General features: G+C 44.3%; 1 protein-coding gene across 4 annotated transcripts in view; it reads right to left on the bottom strand.

Moving 5' to 3' along the window:
• The window catches only part of PRIMA1 (proline rich membrane anchor 1), a 54,351-nt gene that overhangs the window by 11,905 nt on the left and 20,243 nt on the right, over window positions 1–22,203 (bottom strand). For 2 of the 4 annotated variants that reach the window (XR_013952387.1, XM_080596321.1), the window contains exon 3: window positions 13,027–13,156. Coding sequence is in view for 3 of the 4 variants with exons in the window: in XM_080596321.1 (XP_080452447.1) it covers window positions 13,027–13,156 (130 nt within the window). In the remaining variant the exon portion in view is untranslated. Of the gene's footprint in view, window positions 1–8,934; window positions 9,986–12,547; window positions 12,936–13,026; window positions 13,157–22,203 lie in introns of those variants that run through there. The other 2 variants (XM_080596320.1, XM_080596319.1) reach the window with 2 other exon arrangements.

Genomic DNA, 22,203 nt, shown 5'->3' on the forward strand with positions numbered 1-22,203 from the left:
TGAAATTTAAGAAGTGGAGTTTAGTCCTCGTTTATTTTTGGTAGTGCACAGTCAAAGCAATTCCACAGGCTCTGGTGGACTTGAGCAAGATTTTTTATGAGGTAACAAAGAAAGATCTGTCCCTAGGAGACTAAAGTGATGTAATCCCATTTCCTACTCAGCCTTCGTTTAAACTAGCTTCAAAATTATGCTCCTTACTTATCACCTACACAAAACCTATCTTAAGGAAGAGAAGCAGCTTTATTATTGGACTATTAACTGAGGTAATTGATAAAAGTACTTTCAGTGACCCCTCATTCTTTGCGCTCCCTATAATGATCTTTAAAAGGTTTTATTGACTGGAGGGTATGACAGCTGATGTTATCCATTGGGTGTTTTCAGTGCAGAATATATCATCGATATGTTTTGATGACAAAAGGAAATAAAATGAATGGGCCTAATGTGAAACAATGAGCTCATGTTGCTGGCCTTTCAGCCTGGCAAAAAGCCACTAAATGGAAAAAAGAAAAAAGAGAGGTTTAATGCATGGAATGAAGGCACCCTGCTTCTAACAAAGCCAAAATACATCTGGAAGATGGCCAAAACCACAATCAAGCAATGCAGAAACTGCCTGATACTGTCAATATACATATAGAGCCCTGATAACTGGGACTGTAGGTAACTCTGTTGTGTTAGGCAGGGTCTGCCTAAGCTAGTATATAGCTTTAAGAGAGCAGCCAGCTCAAATTTCTCATGGAAGACAACAACAAAGTTTGAACTATTTAGTCCAATGAAAAGAACGAGGAGATGGGATTGGTTTCAAGGAATACTGGAAAAAAGTTATTTAAAAGAAGAAATGGGAAATAGACACGGGTAAATTTAGGCTGGAGATGCAAACAAGTTTCTTGCCCTCAGAAGAATAATGGTTTGAATTGGGATTGCTGGAGGAAGGAGCAGGGAGTGAGGGAAAACAACACGGCTTCAAGAAGAGACCGATATGTTTATGGAAGAGATCAAATGCCACATTGCTCACAATACTGGGGGTACACGGGGAGACTCGAAGTTCTTGTTCCAGTGCGATGTTACTATGACGTTCAGGCTGCCACGCTGAAGAAGCAAAGCAGAAATACTGACTGCTTCATGTGTGACTTCAGTTACTCAGGGGCTGACTCTCAGTGACCACAGCAAGACCTATGGCCAGAGCTGGACATGGGTTGGGTTGCTCCACATCATCACCCAGGGCTGGGTGATGGCTAGGAGTAGGTTCAGCTGGATAAGAAAAGCAGCAGACTCTTTTCCATTTTGCTTTTTTTTTGTTGTTTGTTTGTTTCCCATTTCATGCAGAGCAGTATTTCCTAGAGCCCTTCTGTGAACATCCTGCAAACTGGATGCATTGCTGGCATTATATTGGTGTCTCACTAAAATCAAAGTCACGGGGTTTGTGCAGTGTTGGACAAAAACTGAAGGCTGCCCCCAAAATGGACTGTGCACACTCTGTGGGCTCTTGTGCACAGAAGCTGAACATATACAGGTTTGGTCCTTTATTTCTGCATGTCTGTGAGAGCTCTCCATGACTCGCACAGAACTCAGCCATGCACATTCCCTGGAAGGAAGCAGCAAGCCCTGTTCTGCTCATCCACAACTTGCTGGTAATACAGAACCATGAGTGGAAGCCAAAACTCAAGATCTTCTTTCTCTTAGTCCTGTAACATTCTCCAGTCTTTCTGGTACAGTAAGAACAATGTTTATCACTGTTTAGCTCTTTCTGTCCTCAAAGTGCTTAACAAACATTAAGGAAATCTGGAGAAACATGCTTTTCAAGTGCCCAGCTGTATCAATCCTGATTAATACTTCGCTTGTTTTATAGACATCTAAACATACACACTGAACAACACATGAGAACTACCTAATTGCTCTGCTCAGCTACAGTGAGGCCAGAAAAAAGCTATTTATAAACTATTACTTAGCTGGGATCCCATGTGGAATTTGTCCTTACAAAAAGACGTCTATCTGGGAAGTGGAGGAGACAGTGCAGGAATCCCTCACCACCTCTGGCTGTTGGTGTGCCATGTTCTATGCCAGGGGGACCATCAGTACTGGAAAAATGTGGGGATGGAATAATAAGGTGGCAGAGAGAGATGAGAAAGGGCTGCTCTCCACTGCTCTCCCCCCATTTCTGAAGGACGTTATGTCTCTCACCATCCAAGAAACTACAGATACTGCCATTCTAGGCACTGGACTTTTCCACCCCCAAAACAAAGTTGATCTGCTGTGCTACTTTGTGCCCGGATTTTTTGCTGAATGTAGATAACTACCTTGCCATTTGTTCCCTTGCAAACATGGGCAACAACTTGTGTGATGGACTTGATCCATACAGAAGAAAAAGGCTACTGCTATTTCACAGAGTCATTTGAGCAGAGTTTCACAGAATTATTTAAATACTTGCATTCTGTGCAGCTGAACCAAAATTCTGTTGTAGAAATGTCTTTAATAGAAGAGTATCTGCAAGGCAACTAAATGCAAAGAGCTGAGAAGAAAAACAAAATTTGTAAAATAAACTGACCTCTGCAACTCGGGATCACTTTGCATTTGAAGCAATCTGTCCCTGCCACTAACTAGAGTAACACCACTGATTTCCAAGCAGCTGCTCCTGAATTTCTCCCATCAAGAAGAAAAGTCTGCAGAGCCAGACTTGGCTTTTTTGCAGGAAAAATACAAACCCACCAAGCTGACTGCACACTGGTCCCAGCCTTCCTGTTCCACAGGTGTGCAACTGGGCAAGCCCACGCAGAGGCACTGCAAGCAGCAAGTCCTATGCACCTTAATGTCTGCACAAAGATTTGGGTTTGTGTAGTTTGGGAGCTAAGTAAGATTAGCTAATTTTAAGTGGAGACAATTTCTGAGGAAGGATTTGAGTTCAGCCAGTCTCCGTACTCAGAAGAGCACAGGGCTCTCAGGGTTCAGAGCAACCGAAGGGAAGAGCCAGGTTAGCGTGCAGTTACTGCTGCTTGGGGGAATTAATGTCTTTTGCAACGTTTCTCATCACTGCCTCAAAACGCAGACACCAAAGAAGGCACTCCACTATTTCTCTGTCTGGAGCCTCTTTGCAAGGATGGTTTAAGGCAAAGGCTACAAAGAGGAATGACCATATCTTCCCACTCTTAACTTACACACAGCTGGGATCAGACCCTTCACTTCTCTCTGTGCTTCACTCCATCACCTGTCATCAGCTTGGGCAATGAATGCTGTGATGCTCCGACAACAGGCCACTCCAAAAACACCATCTGACATAGATGTTTAGCCAACAACGCTCCAAGCTGGACAAACTGGCAGCACTGTCCTCCAGCCTGGTGGTACTGGAGGCGTGACCACATGCCTGCTGACCACAGGAGCACTGCAGCAACGAAGCAGGCGCGTGGCAGAGCAGGGCCACCCGGGCAGACGCCATCTTCTCCCACCCCCAGCTCTGCCCACGCTGACCTAGTGCACGTCTCGCCCTTGCGGCGAGGCTCTCCTGAGCGGGGAGCTGCGTGCTGCTTAGCAACTCGGGAGTGTTATAAATATTTAGCAGTAAGTACTGGGGTACGGAAAGGGAAGGGCAGAGGGAGCAGAAACCAAGCCGCACGAGCAGCAAGGGGCTGAAGGGCGGCTGCGAGCAATTGATGTGTGCCCAAGGACTGCAGCTGGGCACAGGGGGGCCCTGTCTGCACCCACTGCACCCCGGTGGTGCAGCTCTGTGGCAGCAGCCCCACAGCAAGGCGGGGGGCCACGTGGTGTGGCCTGCTTTGGACGGCACAGGGCCCATGAAGGAACCGCCGGGGTCCTCCCGGGGAGGGCTCGATGGTGCCCATGTGTGTGGGTGGGCACAATCCTAGCTCTTTTGGCTCTTTTTGTGTTGCAGCAAGAGGGTGGGTACCAGGAAGGGCAGAAACTGCTGCAGCCGCGGCCTCCCCTCTGCTGGGCTGGCTTAGCACCCCCGCCCTGGTAAATTAGTTAGAGGGAGCTAGACGGGACTTGAAATTCTGTAGGCTTATTCAGAAAGAAAAGCAGGGTGACAGTGATGAATCAGGCCCATGCTTCCCTGGCTTTCTCATTCTGACTTTTTGGGGTTTTAGAGCTCCTGCAAACCCGCCGTGTCTGCTGAAGCCACGGGGAGCTGCGGCTGTTCAGACACCGGAGAAAACAGGCTCCGCTGCTTTGACTCCAGATGCACTGCAAATCCTCTGTGGGAAGGAAAAGGATAAAGCGATAAAGGCACCCAGCAGGTTCCTAGGGGATTCTTCTTGTGTAGAGAGAATTTCTGGGTGATACAGAGCTAGAGCAACTGATTCCCACCCTGCCGCAGTGCCATGGGTACAATTTCCTCTGCACCATACAGCAGATTGTACTGGGCAACCCAGGCTGCCGGGTTTTCGCAGGCTGTAACAAATGCAGACCTAAGCTCAGGTGCCCCCAATAACCCTGCCAAAAACTTTCCCTAGATGTCTCAGCACACTGTCCCAGGTACCTCTCAGACTCAGCTGTCAGTTTTCAGCAGCAGGGTCAGCCGCAAGTGCCCTCATGTGAACATGAAAAGGGGGAAATTTAAAAGGTAAATGAATTTCTAAGAAATTGAACTTTATTTCTTTGCCTTGAGAGGTTTTGAATATGTAAGAGTCCTAAATTTAAAGTCAGTTTTTAGACTGGTAGGTGAAGAGAACATACGAGGAGGTGAAATCACCATTTTAAACCCCTATCTCATATTTATTCATATTACTTCAGAGGTTATGGCTTCAACAAGAACACCACGTAACAGAGAAGTCATTGTAAAATCATCCAAACTGACAAATCTCCTGTTGGTTTCAAAGCTCCAGTATCTACCTGTATCTTTGAATATTGCTGGGATAAATTTCAGGAATATTTCAGCCAGTACTACTAGACTAGCATGAGCATCACACAGGTGAAATCAGTTGGGCTGAGGCAGTTACTGTAAAATACTTGCATCTAGTGCAGGATTTCTGCCAGCTTGATGTGCTAGCCTCATCCACAGCAGAAAACAGAAAAATGGCAGGCTAATTTCTGTTAACAGTGACAAGTTAAATGACCACAGGATTGACCATAATGGTCTACAGATTGCTGTTGGCATCTTTTTCAGTACATTACAAATTAGGAGTGAATAAATGAAAAAAATATACATTGGAGAGTATTCTGTGCAATGCTTGGGGAATTTGTTTTACATTGGTGGCTGCAGCCTCCTGCAGGCTTCTAGCGATCCCTGTTTTGAGGAAATAGGGGTATGTTTTAATCATTTATGACAGCAAACCTTCTCCCTACTAATATGCACTTGGGTATAACTTGTGAAAGAAAGATGGACAGAGAAATCTCCCTCTGTAATAATTATGCAAACATGCACTGCTTATAAAAACCCCAGACTGACAGCGCCAGAGCAGAGCCTGCTGCTCTGTGAAAACACACACTGCACAGGCAACAGCAAAGCAAACTTTCCTGCACAGCGCTGCCCGTGCAGCTTGGCCCAACCTTCTCTCCAGATGAAAGGCTACTTTATCCACTCCACTCATCAGCCCTTGATCTGTCAAATGAACCTGCTAACAAGCAGTAGAAATACTTCTGGTATTCTGCTTCAAAAACGAGGCCAACCTTTTTTTGCCTTGATGTACCCAAAAATCATTGGACTGTACTAACTTAAGTGCCCCTTTTCAAAATCCCCAGTGGTGCCATTGAGTCAGCAGGATCAATACAGCTGAGCTCTGGCAACAACACTGGGCATGGGTCAAGTTTTAAAGCTGTTCAACAGCTTGTCTTAAATATGCTAGCCTGGAAATCGCTGAGCAACCAACATGCAGGCTTGGGGCTCTTTGGAAGAATAACTGCTTTTCTTTTTACCCAAATTTCATCAAATAGGACTACACTTAATAAGTAGTGTTAGCTATTGATATCTCTGTGGAGATATTCAAAATCTGGCTGGACGCAGTCCTGGGCAACCTGCTCTAGCTGACCCTACCAGAGCAATAGGTTGGACTAGATGATCTCAAGTGATCCCTTCCAACCACAACCACTCTGCGGTTCTATGAACTCATTGCTTGATGGTTAAAAAATGGGATCTCCTGCAGCAGGACTGGTTGCTCATAATATTTAATTTGTTGTTTGTAGATGACCTGCAGCCTCATCCCAGGATGGGAATAAATTCACCACTGGAAGGGGGGTAGGCAACACACAGGGAGTTTGACTGTGGTTAGAGGTGCTCAGTGGTAGATACCAAACCTGTTGCTGGTAAGCGTCGACATTCAGCCAGCAGGAAAGGTACTCAGGCTACAATGTGACTGTCTTTTTGCTCTTCCAGAATTTTGGAGTTTGTTTTTCTTTCTACTGCCCTTAGTGACATTCTCAGGCCTTTCCAATGAAGATCATATGCCCCTTTGAAAGGCACTTTCTAGGGGTTGACCCCTTTTGCAGTGCCAGACTGGTTTGACATCAGGAAAGTGCATCAAAGCCACACAGATCTGCTCCCACAGACCCTCTTCTTCCCTTTGAGCGTCCTCCACTCAATCCAAACTTTTTAACCCAGCTCTTCCACCAACCATACTACTTAATCTTATGAGTAATTACCATCTTTCCAGCCATCTGCTGAAAATCAAGGCACCATTTCAGTGCAAACCCATCTAATGTTTCGGGGAGAACAGAAGAGATTAACAATCTTGATTCATCTTGACCTGTCTGTTGTCTGTCATGCTGCAGATATCCACTTTACAGCAACTAAGTAGACTAGGCCCCTCTTCTGTCTTCTCTCCCCGTACTAAAAACCATTGTTTTGTTGCAATAAATAATGATTTTGGACTAGACTGTGCTTAGCCTCAGTGCTTCTCATAAGAGATGGCCACATGGAGGACTACACTGTCCTTGCTCTTGGGGTGGTACAAAATGTGCTGAGGGAGAAGTTGGGGGCCATGGCCTGCCAGGTAGGACATACACCTCTGCACCATGGGACACGTTTGTCACACACAGTGGCTCATCACAGCTCTCACTCCCACTTTTTGTCCTCTTAAAGAAAGAAAGCCTTTTCCCCTTGTAAGCACCTGCTTCGTTTTGTTAAACAAAGCCAACCTCCTGAAGCCTGCTCCAACTACTGAAATTAGATCTTGCAGTACATGGGGTCCATAAATCATAGGGCAATGCTGAGTACTCTAGAAAATACCTGAGCAATGAATTTTAAGACAGCGTAAATATGGCCTGTCATTTTATTTCAGTACAATGCTTTCTTCCATTTAATTGTTATTTGAAGGTGAACTCACCACCTATTTAAGGAAGTGCATATGTAGGCATTTATGGCACCTCTCAGGCTATGAGACACATACAAAACTGTTGTGGCTTGACAAAGTTAGAATAGTGAACAAAAGATATATTATGTGAAACTTTGCTATCATCAACCTGCTTTCTCTGCCGACTTAGCAAGAGGGCTCTTTGTCAGCAAACCCTGTGGTACAGCTGGGAGCAGAGCTGTCTGTCCTACCTAAAACCCAGCAGAGCCAATGAGTCGCATCCCTAGGCACTATGAGCTGCTCACAGGTAATCTCAGACTGTATGGATGTTCTGGAGATACTAACTGCAGACTTTTCACATATTGGAAAGCATCCTAAACACCTCCTGTCAGGTTGCACAGCCTGTACATCAGCTGGCATAGAGACCTGGATGCTCAGCTTTGCCCTCGCTTTTGAGACTTGAGAGATGGCTCCAGTATCTTAATATTATACAGAGCCAGGGATTTATTTTTCCCTTTTATGTAAATATCTCACTCCCCTCATAGCAAGACACTGACACACCAGTGAGCTGCAAAAATAGGATTACAAAATGCGAGTCCCGCTCTCCCCCGTTTCAGCTGTTTATTTACCAAACTACTCTTGTTAATCTTCTTTACTGCGTTTCCTTCCCACTTCCCTCCAGTCTTACTGTCTTACCATGGTTCAGGTGCTTACATGGTAAGTAGATGTTGAAAAAAGCTCAGGAGGCAGCCACCTCCAGAGCTGATTAAGAGGCACAGAGCTCCACAGATTGTTTCGGAAGCTGCTCTGATTTTTGCGAGATGAAGATTTGTTAGAGCTGCTTGCATTCATAGAGCTCTCACCCAAGTCCAGCCCACAAACCATGTAATACTGAAATGACCTTGCTTCCTCCAGCCTATGCTAAAGTATGAATTATCCCTGGACCCCCTTCTTTTACTTCCTGGTGACTATATTCCAGGGGAAGAGAAAGGGCGGTAGATTTTTAGATGGAGAAATGCTGGAGAAATACCTGAGGTAGCCCAGACTTGGAACCAGTAATTCACCTGCTCATTCGGTCATGGTATGCGCTACAGAAATCGCTGGCTGCGAGAGTATTTTCCTTACCCCTGAAATGAGAAGTCCCGCTGCCTATAATGGGTCTGAGCCCTGGCCAGTGGTTACATCTCTCCTAGAAATCTGCAAACAAAAGGTGTCACAGACTCTGATTACTGCCTGCACAAAGTGCCAAACATTCAGCCAATCCTTCGATTTTTTTTTTTTTTCTAACGTGCCTTGGAAAAGTTTCTTAAGAGAAAATTCACATTTTTTAAAAGAGGAAATATCCCTCTGCCACCAAAACCAAAGAAAATATCTGTTCCTCTACTGCAAAACTGGGGGTGCTGTCACCACATGTATAACCATACTGCAGCACAACACAACATCATGTGCAATCTCTCCAAGTGCTCGATCCATGCAGCTTTAACCAGTGTGCTAGCCATGCAGCACCCTACTGGCAGACCCCAGCATCACACACAGGAAATTTAGAGCCTTTGAAGAGCTGTCCCATAGGTATCTTCCCAAAAGTCTGGCAGTGCTCTGAGTATTAAAGCTCACTGAGATATTTTGGTATTATTTCTCTCATGGACCGGAAAGCACAGGAATGGATTTCAGCATTTCTTAAGAGCATTTCATACTGGAGAATTTGAATATTTCCAGGGGAGGTGTGGGGATGGAAATAACAGCATGCTGGCTTGGTTTTGGTAGATATTTCATACAAAGAAGCACCAATTCACTAAGTTGTATTTTATGACAAAAATGCTTAGCACCAAAACTGGTGATCAGCTGAAGTTTTAGCTTTCACAAGGGAAAACAAACAACCTCAGGATAAACATTTTTTAAACAGATCAAATAAAAACAGAGCTGAGTTATGATACCTCGAGGACAGGCGCTCCCTCTCTTGATGCTACAGAAAAGCAGACACCAGAGAGTTGGATTGGGTCTGGCTCTTTGAAACCAGTAAATGAGATTTTAACTTAAGCACAATAGGATTTTTCTTCTTTTTCTTTCTACTTCAAATTTGATTCTTATGAAAGTGAGGGATTAATACAACAGATCCAAGCTCTGTGCAAATAAAACTCTGCCTGCACTCTCCAGCTAAGACATTTAACTCTTGCTACACCCTCCAAAACCAGGTAATTGCCATTATTTCACTCTTCAGCATCTCTGTAGGGCTTATACTGCTAATTAAGCTGAGACTCATGCTTTAGGCTAAATAGGATATTGAAATCATTGAAGGCCAGGCTGTAGACCCCACTTTATTTGGAAGACTAACAAGCAGAGAAATCTGGAATCGCCTTATCAAGTTATTCCAGTTAGGTTCTTTGCAATACATAATCCATAATACTTACAGATTTGTCACTGGGAGATATATACCACATATGTTTACTAAAGTTTAATTCAGATTGGATGATAGTACAAGTTTTACCCATGGATAGGTGTACCTTACAAGGAGATCATGTTCAGTGTGTTCTTTGTATTTTCAGTTTGGTTTAACTCTTTTTTAGCTGATGGGCTGGCTGGCAAGGATTTTTAAATGTTTTTCCTGATGCTCCAAAAAAGATATTGAACTATCTGCTGCTGGCAAGCCAGTTTCCATGTGTACTGGCACTTCCAGTCTCTGTTGCACCGCAGGCTCTCATGAGAGTGAAGGTTTGCAAATGTGAAGATGTGGATCTCCTTCCCTGGTTCCTCTAGGAAGAGGTAAAAAAGTCCTGTATAAAAATTCTGGTGTGTGACTTGAAAGGTTTTACAGAGCATGTGATTGGATGATAATTCTTGCCACTTCCACATTTCCACTGCTCACCAGACAGCGGGTGGTGAACCTAGGTGACACCCTTGTGATGTGGGCAAATGTCTTGATATCTGTCTCGGAGAGGGGAAATTGAGCAGGAGAGGGGCTTGAGGGTCATTTTGTGATGGGCATTGTAAACAGTCCCTTCTCATCAAACCTTGCCACTCTCCTGGTCTCCCTCACTGCCCTCTCAGCAACCAGGAACTGAAGCTGTGCCACCTCTGGAACCCGCAGACGTGCCTGACATGGCACTAGAAGGAAGGGATGCTGTTCAGTGATGAGACACAACACTATCCTCACCCAGAGGTAAGAAAGAGTCAGGGTGGGCAAAGGTGGGGTCTTCAGGCTGCTTTTTGGTTTCTACGAAGAGACAAACTGAGTGTGCCTTTCCTTGGACAGCAAGGGTTGTGCTGTATAAAGGTTCTAATCCAATCTAGATGGTAAGCAGACAACACGCTGCCCTGGAGGTGGGAGCCAGACCTGTCAGAGATGCTGCAATGACAGAAGCCCCATTTCCAGGAGATGCACAGGGATGGGAGCCTGCGAGGACTGTAAAGAAGAGCTGGTGGGATGGAGGTGTGACAAAGGATGGGGCAGAGCACAGCTACAGAGCCCAGGGACAGGAACATGCTGGAGGGACCCTCAGCTTCAGCATCACCCAGATTAACCCCCTCCCTCCTTCCCTAGCCAGCAAAAGACAGAGTGGAGGATTTCTCACACTAGCTAAAACCAATTCAGCTCAACAATATGTGATAATACTTTGTGTTGAAGACAGATATGCTTCTATTGTGAAGTGTCTTATCTTATTTCCTAGGGCTTATCAATAGATACACTTTACAATGGTTCAAGGAACCTGAACTACTGTGGGAGGCTGCCAGGCACTTCAGGGTATCCATTTGATAGAGTTGTTTAAGAAAGGACTCATTGATGAAAAGCAATGCTCTACTTAGTCTGTAAAAATATAATTAATAAGATTTTCTTTTATAGCTGTCCATCCCACATCTGAGCGGTTTTCAGCTTAGCATTTGTCAGCAGTGTGAATGTCAACAATAAGATCTAAGAGGAATTTTCATTTTTCTCTGAGCCTAATGCCAGTTAAAGCTGCAGACTTGTATGTTGATATTCACACCGCTGACAAATAACTGGTGTCTTCATCAAGTACATGTATTATTCTTCACTGACATGAAACACAAGAGACTTGGTTATGTGAACTCCCACAGCCTTTTCAAGGCAGCTCTAAATTTGTCTGATTAAATTTCTGTTCCGTACCTCCCATCTACCAGCAGCAGAGAGCAGATCCGAAGAGCAATTTCTTGCTAGGCACAAGTTGCCCTGGAGAGTTACTGCTCCCGTAGGCATATTTTACAGCCTTGGCAGAAATCATTCACAATTTGGCACTAGGCAGACAAATACAATAGCTGTTGTTGAAACAAATACAACTTCCCACATGGAACTGAACCAATCCACTGTGAACAGTCCAAGGTAGATTAGGAACTATAACTAAGAAATTTTGCACTGTTACCAATCCAGTAGGACTCCAGTTTCAGTCCTCTGTAGATGATTTTCTAAAAGTGCAGTAGACAGAGTGAAAGCTTACCAACTGCTCAAAAGTAATAAGCATTAATTTAAACTAAGCTAGAATAGCAAGAATACTTATGTAAATTTAGTAAGATGGTATATGCAGACTTTCTTGTTTGAATTCTTCCCTTTTGATGCTCTTGGACATGCTATCCTTCAAATTCTGAGTAATTTTTTCAGACAACCAGAAAGTATGAGCAATGCTTCACCATTGTGATATCCCTGATGGGGCTCATCAAAAGTCTTGCATTTGCTTTGAATGCAAATAACTTTTTCATGAAAACTATTTTCTGTTTTTTTTTTTTTTCTTTTTCCCTCCAAAAACCCTGTGACTCAGATGTCACTGCAGTATCTAATGAGAGTTATGGGTTGAATATTGCACTCTTATCTGTGAGCCTGGTCACCCACCTGTGCTATAACCCCTACCTGAGACCCCCATTGTATGAAACAGTGACACCATGAAAACACAGCTGTGGAGTGTCCTCAAAGCAGTATTCAGACCAACAGAGGAGAAAAGAAACTCTATCCAGTTGTGAGAATACAATTCCCACAAGGCACTTTCTTTAAATCAACGTATTGGACTTAGAGTTGGAGTCTTCGTATAGATTTTCAAGTTTTGACTTTTTCTACCAGAAAGTTGAAATCTTTAGTTAAAGAAACGATCCTCTGTGACATTTTTCTGTGTAACTGAAGTCAATACTTTCTAACTGCCTAGGATCTATGCAAGCACATCTATCACAGAGGCAGAAGTAGGGGAGCTGAAATTGTTGCTACACACAGTGTTGTACCTAGACTTCACATGGGCTTTTAAATTAAAGGAAGCAGGTTTTGAATTTGATTCTGTAGATGATCATTTTGAAGCAAGAATAAGTCAGAGGTAGAGTCTCCAAATGAAAAATTACACAAACGACCCTAGAGTTTGGGTTAGAATAGCTTGCATCAATTTGAAGTGCTGAAATTAGTGATGGGTCTGGGCCAAAAATCTCACATCCCACGTGTACATTTTAAATCAAAAACCTATCGACATTACTCAGCACCCTACAGCATCTTAACTTTGGCAAAATTCACATTAAACTGAACACTGAGGCTCTGTCCCATTATTTTTTTTCTCCTCCTCATGCCCATGGCTGTGCATTGAACTTTGTCCTTTACACAGGCAGGAAAAGGTACAAGCAGACATTTTCAAAAAAACAAACAGCAACCACCACCACCAAAGAAAACCAACACTTTGAGCATAGGATACCTCTGTCTGCATTTTGCCTTTAGGATGCCTTTGAAGAAAACAAGGTGTTAGCAAAGACTTGGGTCAGTCTTTGTGGGTTTGCGTTACACAAAGCATATTAAAAGCATCTGTAGTCTTACCTTTTTATGGCTTTGTAGCAAATGATGACAACTACAAAGAGGAACACCAGTGTGGCACAGCATACTGCAATGATAATAACCAGGCCTGGCCACCAGGTCTCTTCAGTGGGGCAGAAGGTAGACTTGGGAGCTGTAAAGAGAGTGTGGAAAAATGCATGAATTCTCCCACATACGTAGTGTATAATCAGGTACACTTTAGTCATCCATATAATAGAACTATGCCAGAGCCACTGATACATGCAAAGAGTTTATTTCATGTTCAGGACATTTATTTTTCTTTTCACCTCAAGCAGTCAACCTCCCTGTTTGGTACTAGATATTTCTTGTCATGGTCTCCAGATGACCAAGCTCTCTGTGTCAGCGTTGTCTGCAGCCTGGCACCCAGCACAGAGGAGAAAGGCTCAGCTCTGCTACCCGCAGGAAACCTCTCCCCTCTCCACAATCACCGTCTCCTGCTGCATCAGCCTTAGTCTTAGAGAGACGTCATGCTGATAAGGGTAGGCTTTCAAACCTCATTAGGGGAGGTTTACTGGGGAGCAGCAGCAGCGCCTACCAATCAGTATTGCAGCCGCTATTGTTGTAACCTTGGAGCAAGGAGGGGGAATTTGTTTTAAAAGAACAGGAATTTTATTACATTTATTAATTGCTTTTAGAGGACTGTGGCTATCAAGCTTCCTTCCAATAAAATTGTCCGATGTTTAAGAAATGTTAACCTTACGAAATGTTAACTCATGAAAGCATAAGCAATTGTCATTGCATTTTTCTTATTCAACTTAGGGCTAAAACTGTGCATTTAATACTACTCAAAACAAGCAGTGTTTTGCATCAGAAGTAATACTGGTGGCATTTAGCTCAAATCTTTTCTTCCAGAGCTATATTCTTTTTTTTCCCATACTTTAAGGGACACCTTTCTTGACGGATGGTGAGCAACAGCCAACGCCAAGAGCAGTACTGGTTATTGCTATAAAAGCCCCTTCCCCCAGTGTTACACAACCACAAAACCTTCATGAGAATTTGTGTCTTGCTAAAGGAAGTTTAATAATAAATCAGTTAATGGGAATGACTAAATCTGCATGTTCATAAAGCAGAGGACAGAATCAAATATAACAAAAGGCACTTTTAAAGTCTAACTATATGATCTGATATATCCTATATTCTGTACTTCCTTTTGTACACATCACAAACAGCTGTACAAATTAAAATATGTCATCACATTTATTGTGAGCTGACATCCCCTATGCATCCTATGTCTGTTGTTCAGGAATAAATATTCACATACTCTGCTAGGTAAATACTGAAGTACACAATTACTGTGTACTTCTTCTTTCCAGTGATATGATTATAGAAGAATTGATAACATTAATCCTCAGAAATCTGCAGCAGCATCTTAGAAAATGACTAGGTAAAGAGCTCCTGGTGCAGTAAAGAAGCAATCAAAATAATCAAGCCATCAGCTTGATAATTTATAGGCAGTTCATCATTTGGTGTCACGAAGTGCTCACATTTCTCAGGTGAATCAGCCTTCAGCACATGCTATCACTATGATCATACTTGCCTAGCAAATATTGACTTCAAATTACTATACATACATTGACTGTGAGGGTGTTTTTCTTTGTTTGTTTCTCTTTGTTTGCTCTTCTTTTGTGTGTGCATTGTTTTGTTTTGTTTTGTTTTCCTCAATAGGAGAGAAGAAACAAAGCTGAGATTTCAAGTGATTTGTAGAACTAATGGTTACTGGCTCCTCTTCTGACAATGAGTTCACTTCAGCAACAGAATTTCTGCTTTCTTACCATGATGTTAGCTGAAGAGTCAGTTTTCACTATAGATGGAACTATTTATTGTGTTGTGATATAAGCTGATATTTTCTGAGTTATTTCAATATTGTTATTTTCTAACATAACAGAGAGGATTTCAAAGATGAGAAAATGTTTGCATGAAGGAGCATGCAGTCTTAGGGCCAACTCTACCCTCTTGATGTTGCCCTGAGAAACAAAAATAGTTCCACTGAAATCAAACGAAACACATGCATCAGCAGATGCCACATACAATTAGATACAATCATACAAAATGGGGCTGGTAGGCTCGTTCTTATCTAGTCTTCCTCCAAGGCAGGATCAACCAAACTAGTCATAGAGCAAACCAAGGTGGTGAGACTGGGCTGCTCTTCAGCACAACGAATGAAATTGACAAATGGCAGAGAAAGGGTCTAAAGCAACACCTATCATATGCCTGTGTACCATGTGCTCCTTCATGGTTTATCACGGTGTTTTTACGTGGAGAATAAATAGATACGTTCAGAACAGTATAGTGTATATGACTCCTGACAGCCTACGTGTAGTTATTGAAGACAGGAAATAAGAGTTGCTGATGTGGAGGTGACCCCTAATTCACGCAACTCAGTTCCCTTCCTCACTGGTCACAGAATCACAGAATCACAGAATCGTCTAGATTGGAAGAGACCTCCAAGATCACCTAGTCCAGCCTCTGACCTAACACTAAGAAGTCCTCCACTAAACCATATCACTAAGCGCAACATCTAAACGTCTTTTAAAGACCTCCAGGGATGGTGACTCAACCACTTCCCTGGACAGCCCATTCCAATGCCTAACAACCCTTTTGGTAAAGAAGTTTTTCCTAATATCCACCCTAAACCTCCCCTGGCGCAACTTTAGCCCATTCCCCCTCGTCCTGTCACCAGGCACGTGGGAGAATAGACCAACCCCTACCTCGCTACAGCCTCCTTTAATGTACCTATAGAGAGCGATAAGGTCGCCCCGAGCCTCCTCTTCTCCAGGCTGAACAACCCCAGCTCCCTCAGCCGCTCCTCGTAAGACCTGGAAGTATCGGTTGATAGTCGGCCTCACCAGAGCCCAGTACAGGGGGACAATCACCTCCCTAGACCTGCTGGCCACACTGCTTCTTATACAAGCCAGGATGCTGTTGGCCTTCTTGGCCACCTGAGTACACTGCTGGCTCATATTCAGCCAACTATCAACCAGTACTCCCAGGTCCTTCTCTGCCAGGCAGCTTTCCAGCCACTCATCTCCCAGCCTGTAGCTCTGCTTGGGGTTGTTGTGCCCCAAGTACAGGACCCGGCACTTAGCCTTGTTGAACTTCATCCAGTTGGCCTCAGCCCATCGCTCCAGCCTATCCAGGTCCACACCAGGCACTCAGAAAGAAGCACAAGAAAATAGTGGAAGCAGTCAAAGCCTGTTTATTAGTAGCTGGTGGGTTTACACAGCTTTAAAAAAATATTTTCTATTTCTAATGCTTATTCTTGCAATGCTAGGTAATCTTGTTTTCCTTAGAAATGTCCACTCTTTTCCCAATAAATTTCTGGTTGTGTGCTAGTTTCTGCCTTCCTCAGTATGCATTCATATAGCCCTCATTACTGTGACATCTCTACATCTTTAATGCATTTCTCATCACAATTACGCTCTGAGGAAGAACAGAGCTGCTTTAATCCTCTCGTACTGATGGGAAGCCAAAGCCTGGCCCATCTGGATGCCCCATATGCCAGGCGCAAGGCACAGGAGTGCTGCATGCCTATGAGCTGCAGCTGGGAAAGTCAGCTTGGAGCAAACTTTCCCAAAGCATCAGCAAGGTGCCCAAGAAAGTGCCACGTCCTCAGAAAGGCCCCCATTTGGCTGTCAATGCTAGGGAGACATCGATGTCTCCACTTCTCTGGGCTGGAGCTTGAAGTCCTGACCCGCCCCCTGTGATGCCCACGTGCTGGGGTGGCTCTTCATCCTGTGCCAGCGTCCCAGCTCCAAAGTCATTGCCTGCAATATAGAAAAATCACCATGGGGCTACCAAGAGCTGAGGGCTGGCCAGCGTGGCCACAACATCTGTACCCTCAGCCCCCAGCACTGGCCTCACACAAGAGGCTTCAACTGCTCAGAGCACGACCAGCTCCTTATTCGACTCATTCCCATTTCCTCTTCATTGGTCTCAAGATCAGCCAGCTGGACAGAGAAAGTGACTTTCACAGTGCAAAGCAACTCAAGGAAAATGTGCTTTTTCTCCTAAGCCCTGAAGCACTGGTCTGTATGTTGGACAAACCATTGGGTGGAAAGTAGTAGGAAAGTGATGACATTTTAAAGAAGATAAGCAGGGTGAGCTAAGCAATTGCAGTCTGCCATCCTGAGAAAAATTCTGCCAAAATATTGAAGTTCTCACTCAATTAATAAAGTATTAAAAGAAGTAACTGACACTAAACAGCATAGGTTTAAGAAAACACATCTTGTCAAAGTGACCAGATATTTTCTGAGGAGATTACTGGTTTGGTAAATACCTGTATTAGTGCTGATGTGATAAACTTAAGACTCTGGTATGACTTTTGATGCAATTATACATGATGTAGAGGCTATGAAACTGTAATGCTACACAGTAAGTTTGGCACAAATGAACTGAGTTAAAAGCCAGGGGCCTGTTATGTCTCAAAGTCTAACTATACATGGAAAGTCACTACTGAGAGAATTTGTTTTTCAGCAGTGACTCCCTCCTTCCCCCCAGAATATGGGGCTAGATACTGGTAAAGTTTGTAAATGACTCGGGAATGTACTCAACTACAAGTGGAGACTGAGTATACTCAGTTTAGAAATAGGATAATTATTATCATTAAGGGTAATTATCCATTTCAATACTCTATCAAGTCTGGTGGAGTATTTCACTGAAAAAAATAGTTTAAGGTAGACTGTTTACTTTTCCTAAAAGAAGTCTAAATTCAGCTGCAGACACTGACTCAAAAGAAGAATTAAGTCAAGAAAATGCTCTGCTTCTGGGAAGTACACATGAGCACAATGCCTTTTTTTCCCTTGGCCTTAAAATTCATGAAGTACAAATTTTGGTTAGGTTTACTGTTTGAGAGCAGTGCCTTCCTGTATTCCCAACAGCACCAAGCCTAAATAAACAGCATATCAATACAATGGATCGAGACCCATTTCAGACCTGTGGGTGGCTGGATCCAACTTCCTGAAAACTAACTCATGAAAAAGTACATTTAGAGTAAAGTAAGTTTAGAGTACATTCAAGGGTGCTTGTGGTGACATAAAACTCACACGCTTTCTTTGACTAAATTTGTTTTGGAGTCTCAGCATAAAGACACAGCTCCAATTCTAATGTTAGCAAGCATTTGTATACAAATGGGTCTAGCCAGAAGTGTGCATGCCAGGAAAGATTAGCTCAGCAACAGAGGGTTTCCCTGAATGTCCAGGCACAAAAATAATAGTCACGTCACTGGAAAGAAAGTTTCCATGAGATTATAAAGAAATATCTACTTTCTCTTTAGCAAATCTGAGTGGATCACTCTCAGAATTGTCCTGAGTTGCTCAAAACAAAACAAAACAAAACAACCAGTGAGTGATGAGGCTGTTTTTAGTCATGTCTTTTGGATCACCATTAAGTGGTTGTGTGTATGTTATAAAAACAACACATACTTGTACTGCCTGCAACAGAATATAGAATTGGACTTGGAATCCTTGAATACATCCTCAGGTTTTCTTCAGTGATCACAGCTGTACTTTATAAAGCTTAGATTTTCGAGATTTAGCACTCCCATTATTTATTTTGATGAGGATTACTATTTCCATTGTGATACTGCTTGTAGACTAATTGCTCTTTGCATAGGAATGACACTACACCAGAAATTAACAGCCCCAAACCTGCCAGGAGGGAGTAGGGGCTACTTTCCACCACGAGGACCATGCTGGGTTGAACATCAGCTCTCCACAGCACCAGTGAAGCAGAGGGAGAGAGGCAGCACCAGGGCACTACTTAGCCCTTCTGTCCTGGCCATCACTCACCAGCCAGCCCAGCAAAACAAAACAAAGAAAACAAAACAAAACACAGGCGTGAGCCAGCAGATAGATAGGGGAGGCAGTGACCCGTGCTCCCACGTAGAGTCCCAGGGGAAGCATCCTCTGGCCAGGGTCTGAGCGTGTCAGTCTGCCACAGGCTCGGTCCCAAGCAGCTGGTGAGTACGTGCTGACATGATGTGGAGGGGTGACAGTGACCCCCTCACCTCCCTACAGCAACACTAACTTCATGCCTAAAAAAGGAAGAGCGCTTTCAAGATAAATCAAAACTGGTTATTGTTTTTCCTCCCGCTTTTATTTCTGTTCTTGCAGAAAGGTCAAGAGTGCTGGTGTAATCATCTTTATGAGACATCTGCCCATTTTTAATATTGTATATTCACAACAGGCTAAACCCATCCATCTCTATGCCTGCAGCACTCCTCTTGCTATTGTAGGGCTGCCTGAATCAGCCACACAGTTTCATTTTGCTTGCTTGGAAGCAAGGTTGGCTTGTGTTTTGAAGGCAGGCTTATATTCCAAGGGTCTCAAGTGTTTTGTCAGTCTTGGCTGGAACCTGAAAGGAACTGGTGATACAGGCAATGCATTACTGCTGACCCATACGTACGTCACTTATTTTATAGATCTGCCAATCTGCTGGCTTAGGAGGGCTTTGGGGTTCTAGCCTCCTTTTTACTTTTGTTTGCCTTGTTATTTTGATACATTCACAAAACTTGTCTGCACATTGGCATCTCCATTTGTAGAACAGGGAGAAGCCACTAGTTCCTACAGCCCTTATCACACTGATGTAGGAACAAGCCCAGAAAACACGGAGAGGTTTAGATGTCATTTCAAATGTTTAAGTACATGAAAAGACTCTCAGGATGCTCCATGTCTAGTTAAACGCGGAGAGAGATGCTGAATTTACAGCAGTATGGGTCTCTTCACATTGAGGTGTCTTATCCAAACCCTGATGGAATGGAGGGATGCACTGCATCTATCTCCTAATTAATGTGAAACACCTTGGTTCTGGCAGGAATCCCTACAGAGCCCTACAGAGCAACAGTTACACACACACAGACACCAGGACTTGGGCACCGACTCCAAAAACACTGTGTTGTGTAACAGATGAAAAACCAGGAGAGCCTCCATCACATGTGCACTTCTTTTTTGATAAAGCTGATTTCAGTGCTGCGTCTGGGGTCTCCTACCTACTTTCTTGTAGCCCCCCTTGCTCCCTCCAGGAATGTAAATGAATCCCAAAGTGAGTGTATTAATGTACAATTGACTTAATCGTACATGAAAATGAACCCTTGGACAGCTAAGAAAAGGGGAGAAAAAGTTCAGGTGATGTAAACTGGTGGAAGTCTACTGAGCCATGGGACTGGTGCCAGCTGAGGACCTTCTCCCACCATGTCCTCATCTCCCAGCATGTGATGCTGCCTGAAAGCACTGCTCCAGACTTTGCTGAAGGTGGGGAGCTCGGTCCCCTGACGGCTCTGGGCTCTTCGGGTGCAGATTTTGTTACCTAACCCCAGGCAATGTGGAGAGATCCATGAGTCAGCGTCAGCTCAAGTGTCCCCTGCTTGTTTGCTGCATTTCATCACGTAGGAACAGTTACAGATGTGTTTGGATGGCCCCTGTGTTACGAACACACTGTGCAGCCTGGGCTGCTAAGAGGGAGAGGCGGCCAGCATGGAAAAACAAATCTCTCACAAAGAGCCATCTAATGAAATGTAGGGTACTGTTAGACTTTGACACAAATATAGATCTTCAGCTGTTGGTTTTAAAAAGCATTTCAGGAACAGGAGTAGTATGTGTCCTCTTTGGGCCTCATCCAACAAAATTAGTGGATTTGAGGGGGAAGATTTCCTGGGAGGATGGGGGAGGTGAGGCTGACCACGAGATGGGGGCCTTGGATCCCCCTCCCCAGGGCAAAAAGCAGTGGGTGCATTCGTGCCATACAGTGGGTCTTCCACTGCTGTTTCTGCTCCCTCTGCTCAGCACTTGAGATTCCTGGCATGAGCTGAACATAAACACAAACATTCACATTTGGGGCACCTCCACATGTGTCTAAAACGATTCATTTTGAAGATACAGGAGCTCTATAAGATATGAATGGATGCACTTCGCTGTCTCCCTGGCAGGTCCCAAAACCACCTCATCAACCTCCCTTCACAGTCGTTGCCTATGAACAACAGCATCAGGCCACGCTTGAGCAGCCGGAGGGGAGCTGCGGGAGCACATCTAACCACAGGCCAAAGGCAGGGCCGGTATCAGCACAGGCCATAGAGGCTGGGCCCCCTCCCTGCCTGGCTGGGTACGGCCTCGGGGACAGCCTGCAGACAGCCGTCACCTCCTCTGCTCGGCCTCCAGACTGCAGAGACATAACCTGGGTTTGGCCACATAGGCCGCAGGGCCGCTCCTTTGCCCCATGGTGAGCTGTGGTCATAACCAAACCCATCTAGCCGGTGGCTGGAAAGCTTTGGCCACAGACTGCCCCTATCCTGCTGCCCCAATGGCACCTACAGTCCCCTGGGAGAAAAGAAACGGCATAGAGGAGCAGACCACCTTGGAGGAACAAGATGGTTTCCCAATACGCAGCAGTACGCTTGCATGGCTTTTTAAATGTCCAGCATGGAGGTGGTTGAGCACAATGCTCAGGATGTGGCCCCGGCCCTGCTGCTGATTCCCCCTTGCTTCCCCCTGAGAAGCAGAAACAAAGCAAGCTCCAAAGAAGAGCTCCAAATGCTAAAGCTGTACTTACTGAGTGAATTAAATCCAGAAAATGCAATAAAATATATGATTCCCAGAACACCATGACTTCCCAAGGCTCTTCTCCTCGAGCTGAAGGCCATGCTGTTGCTTGTTCAGAGAGTATGGAAATGTGGTGCAGGATGGGCAGCACAGAAAGCCAGAGACATTAGCATCCATTATTAATTTGAGGGACTGGGCAAACGCAGCTGGAATGTAAAGCAGGAACGGATGACAACTTCAATAACAGATGAAGTCAGTTTGGGACAAGTTCATCTCCAGTAAATCCAAACATCATGGAAAGGATTTGGATTATGACAGTCCCCAAAGAGCACTGACCTAGAAAGCCACTCTGTTGGACCTGTTCCCTGAGATCCTGCCACAAAGAGCAGGCACCAGAGGAAGATGCTGCCCAGCGAGGAAAGTCCAAAGAACTCTTTTAGACCTGCAATGTCCTATCCCACCATCCTCACCTCCAGAGTACGGCTGCAGCTGTACAAGATGTGAATAGACTGGCTTAAATATAATAAGAACTGCCTAAATTTGCAGCAATTTTTGGTACACATATACAGAGAAAAATGAACAAACAAAAACCCCAAATATCAATTTCCGTTCTTTTCATTTCCTTTTT

This window comes from Anser brachyrhynchus, assembly GCF_964034855.1.
Source record: "Anser brachyrhynchus genome assembly, chromosome: 5".
Classification (NCBI taxonomy): domain Eukaryota; kingdom Metazoa; phylum Chordata; class Aves; order Anseriformes; family Anatidae; genus Anser; species Anser brachyrhynchus.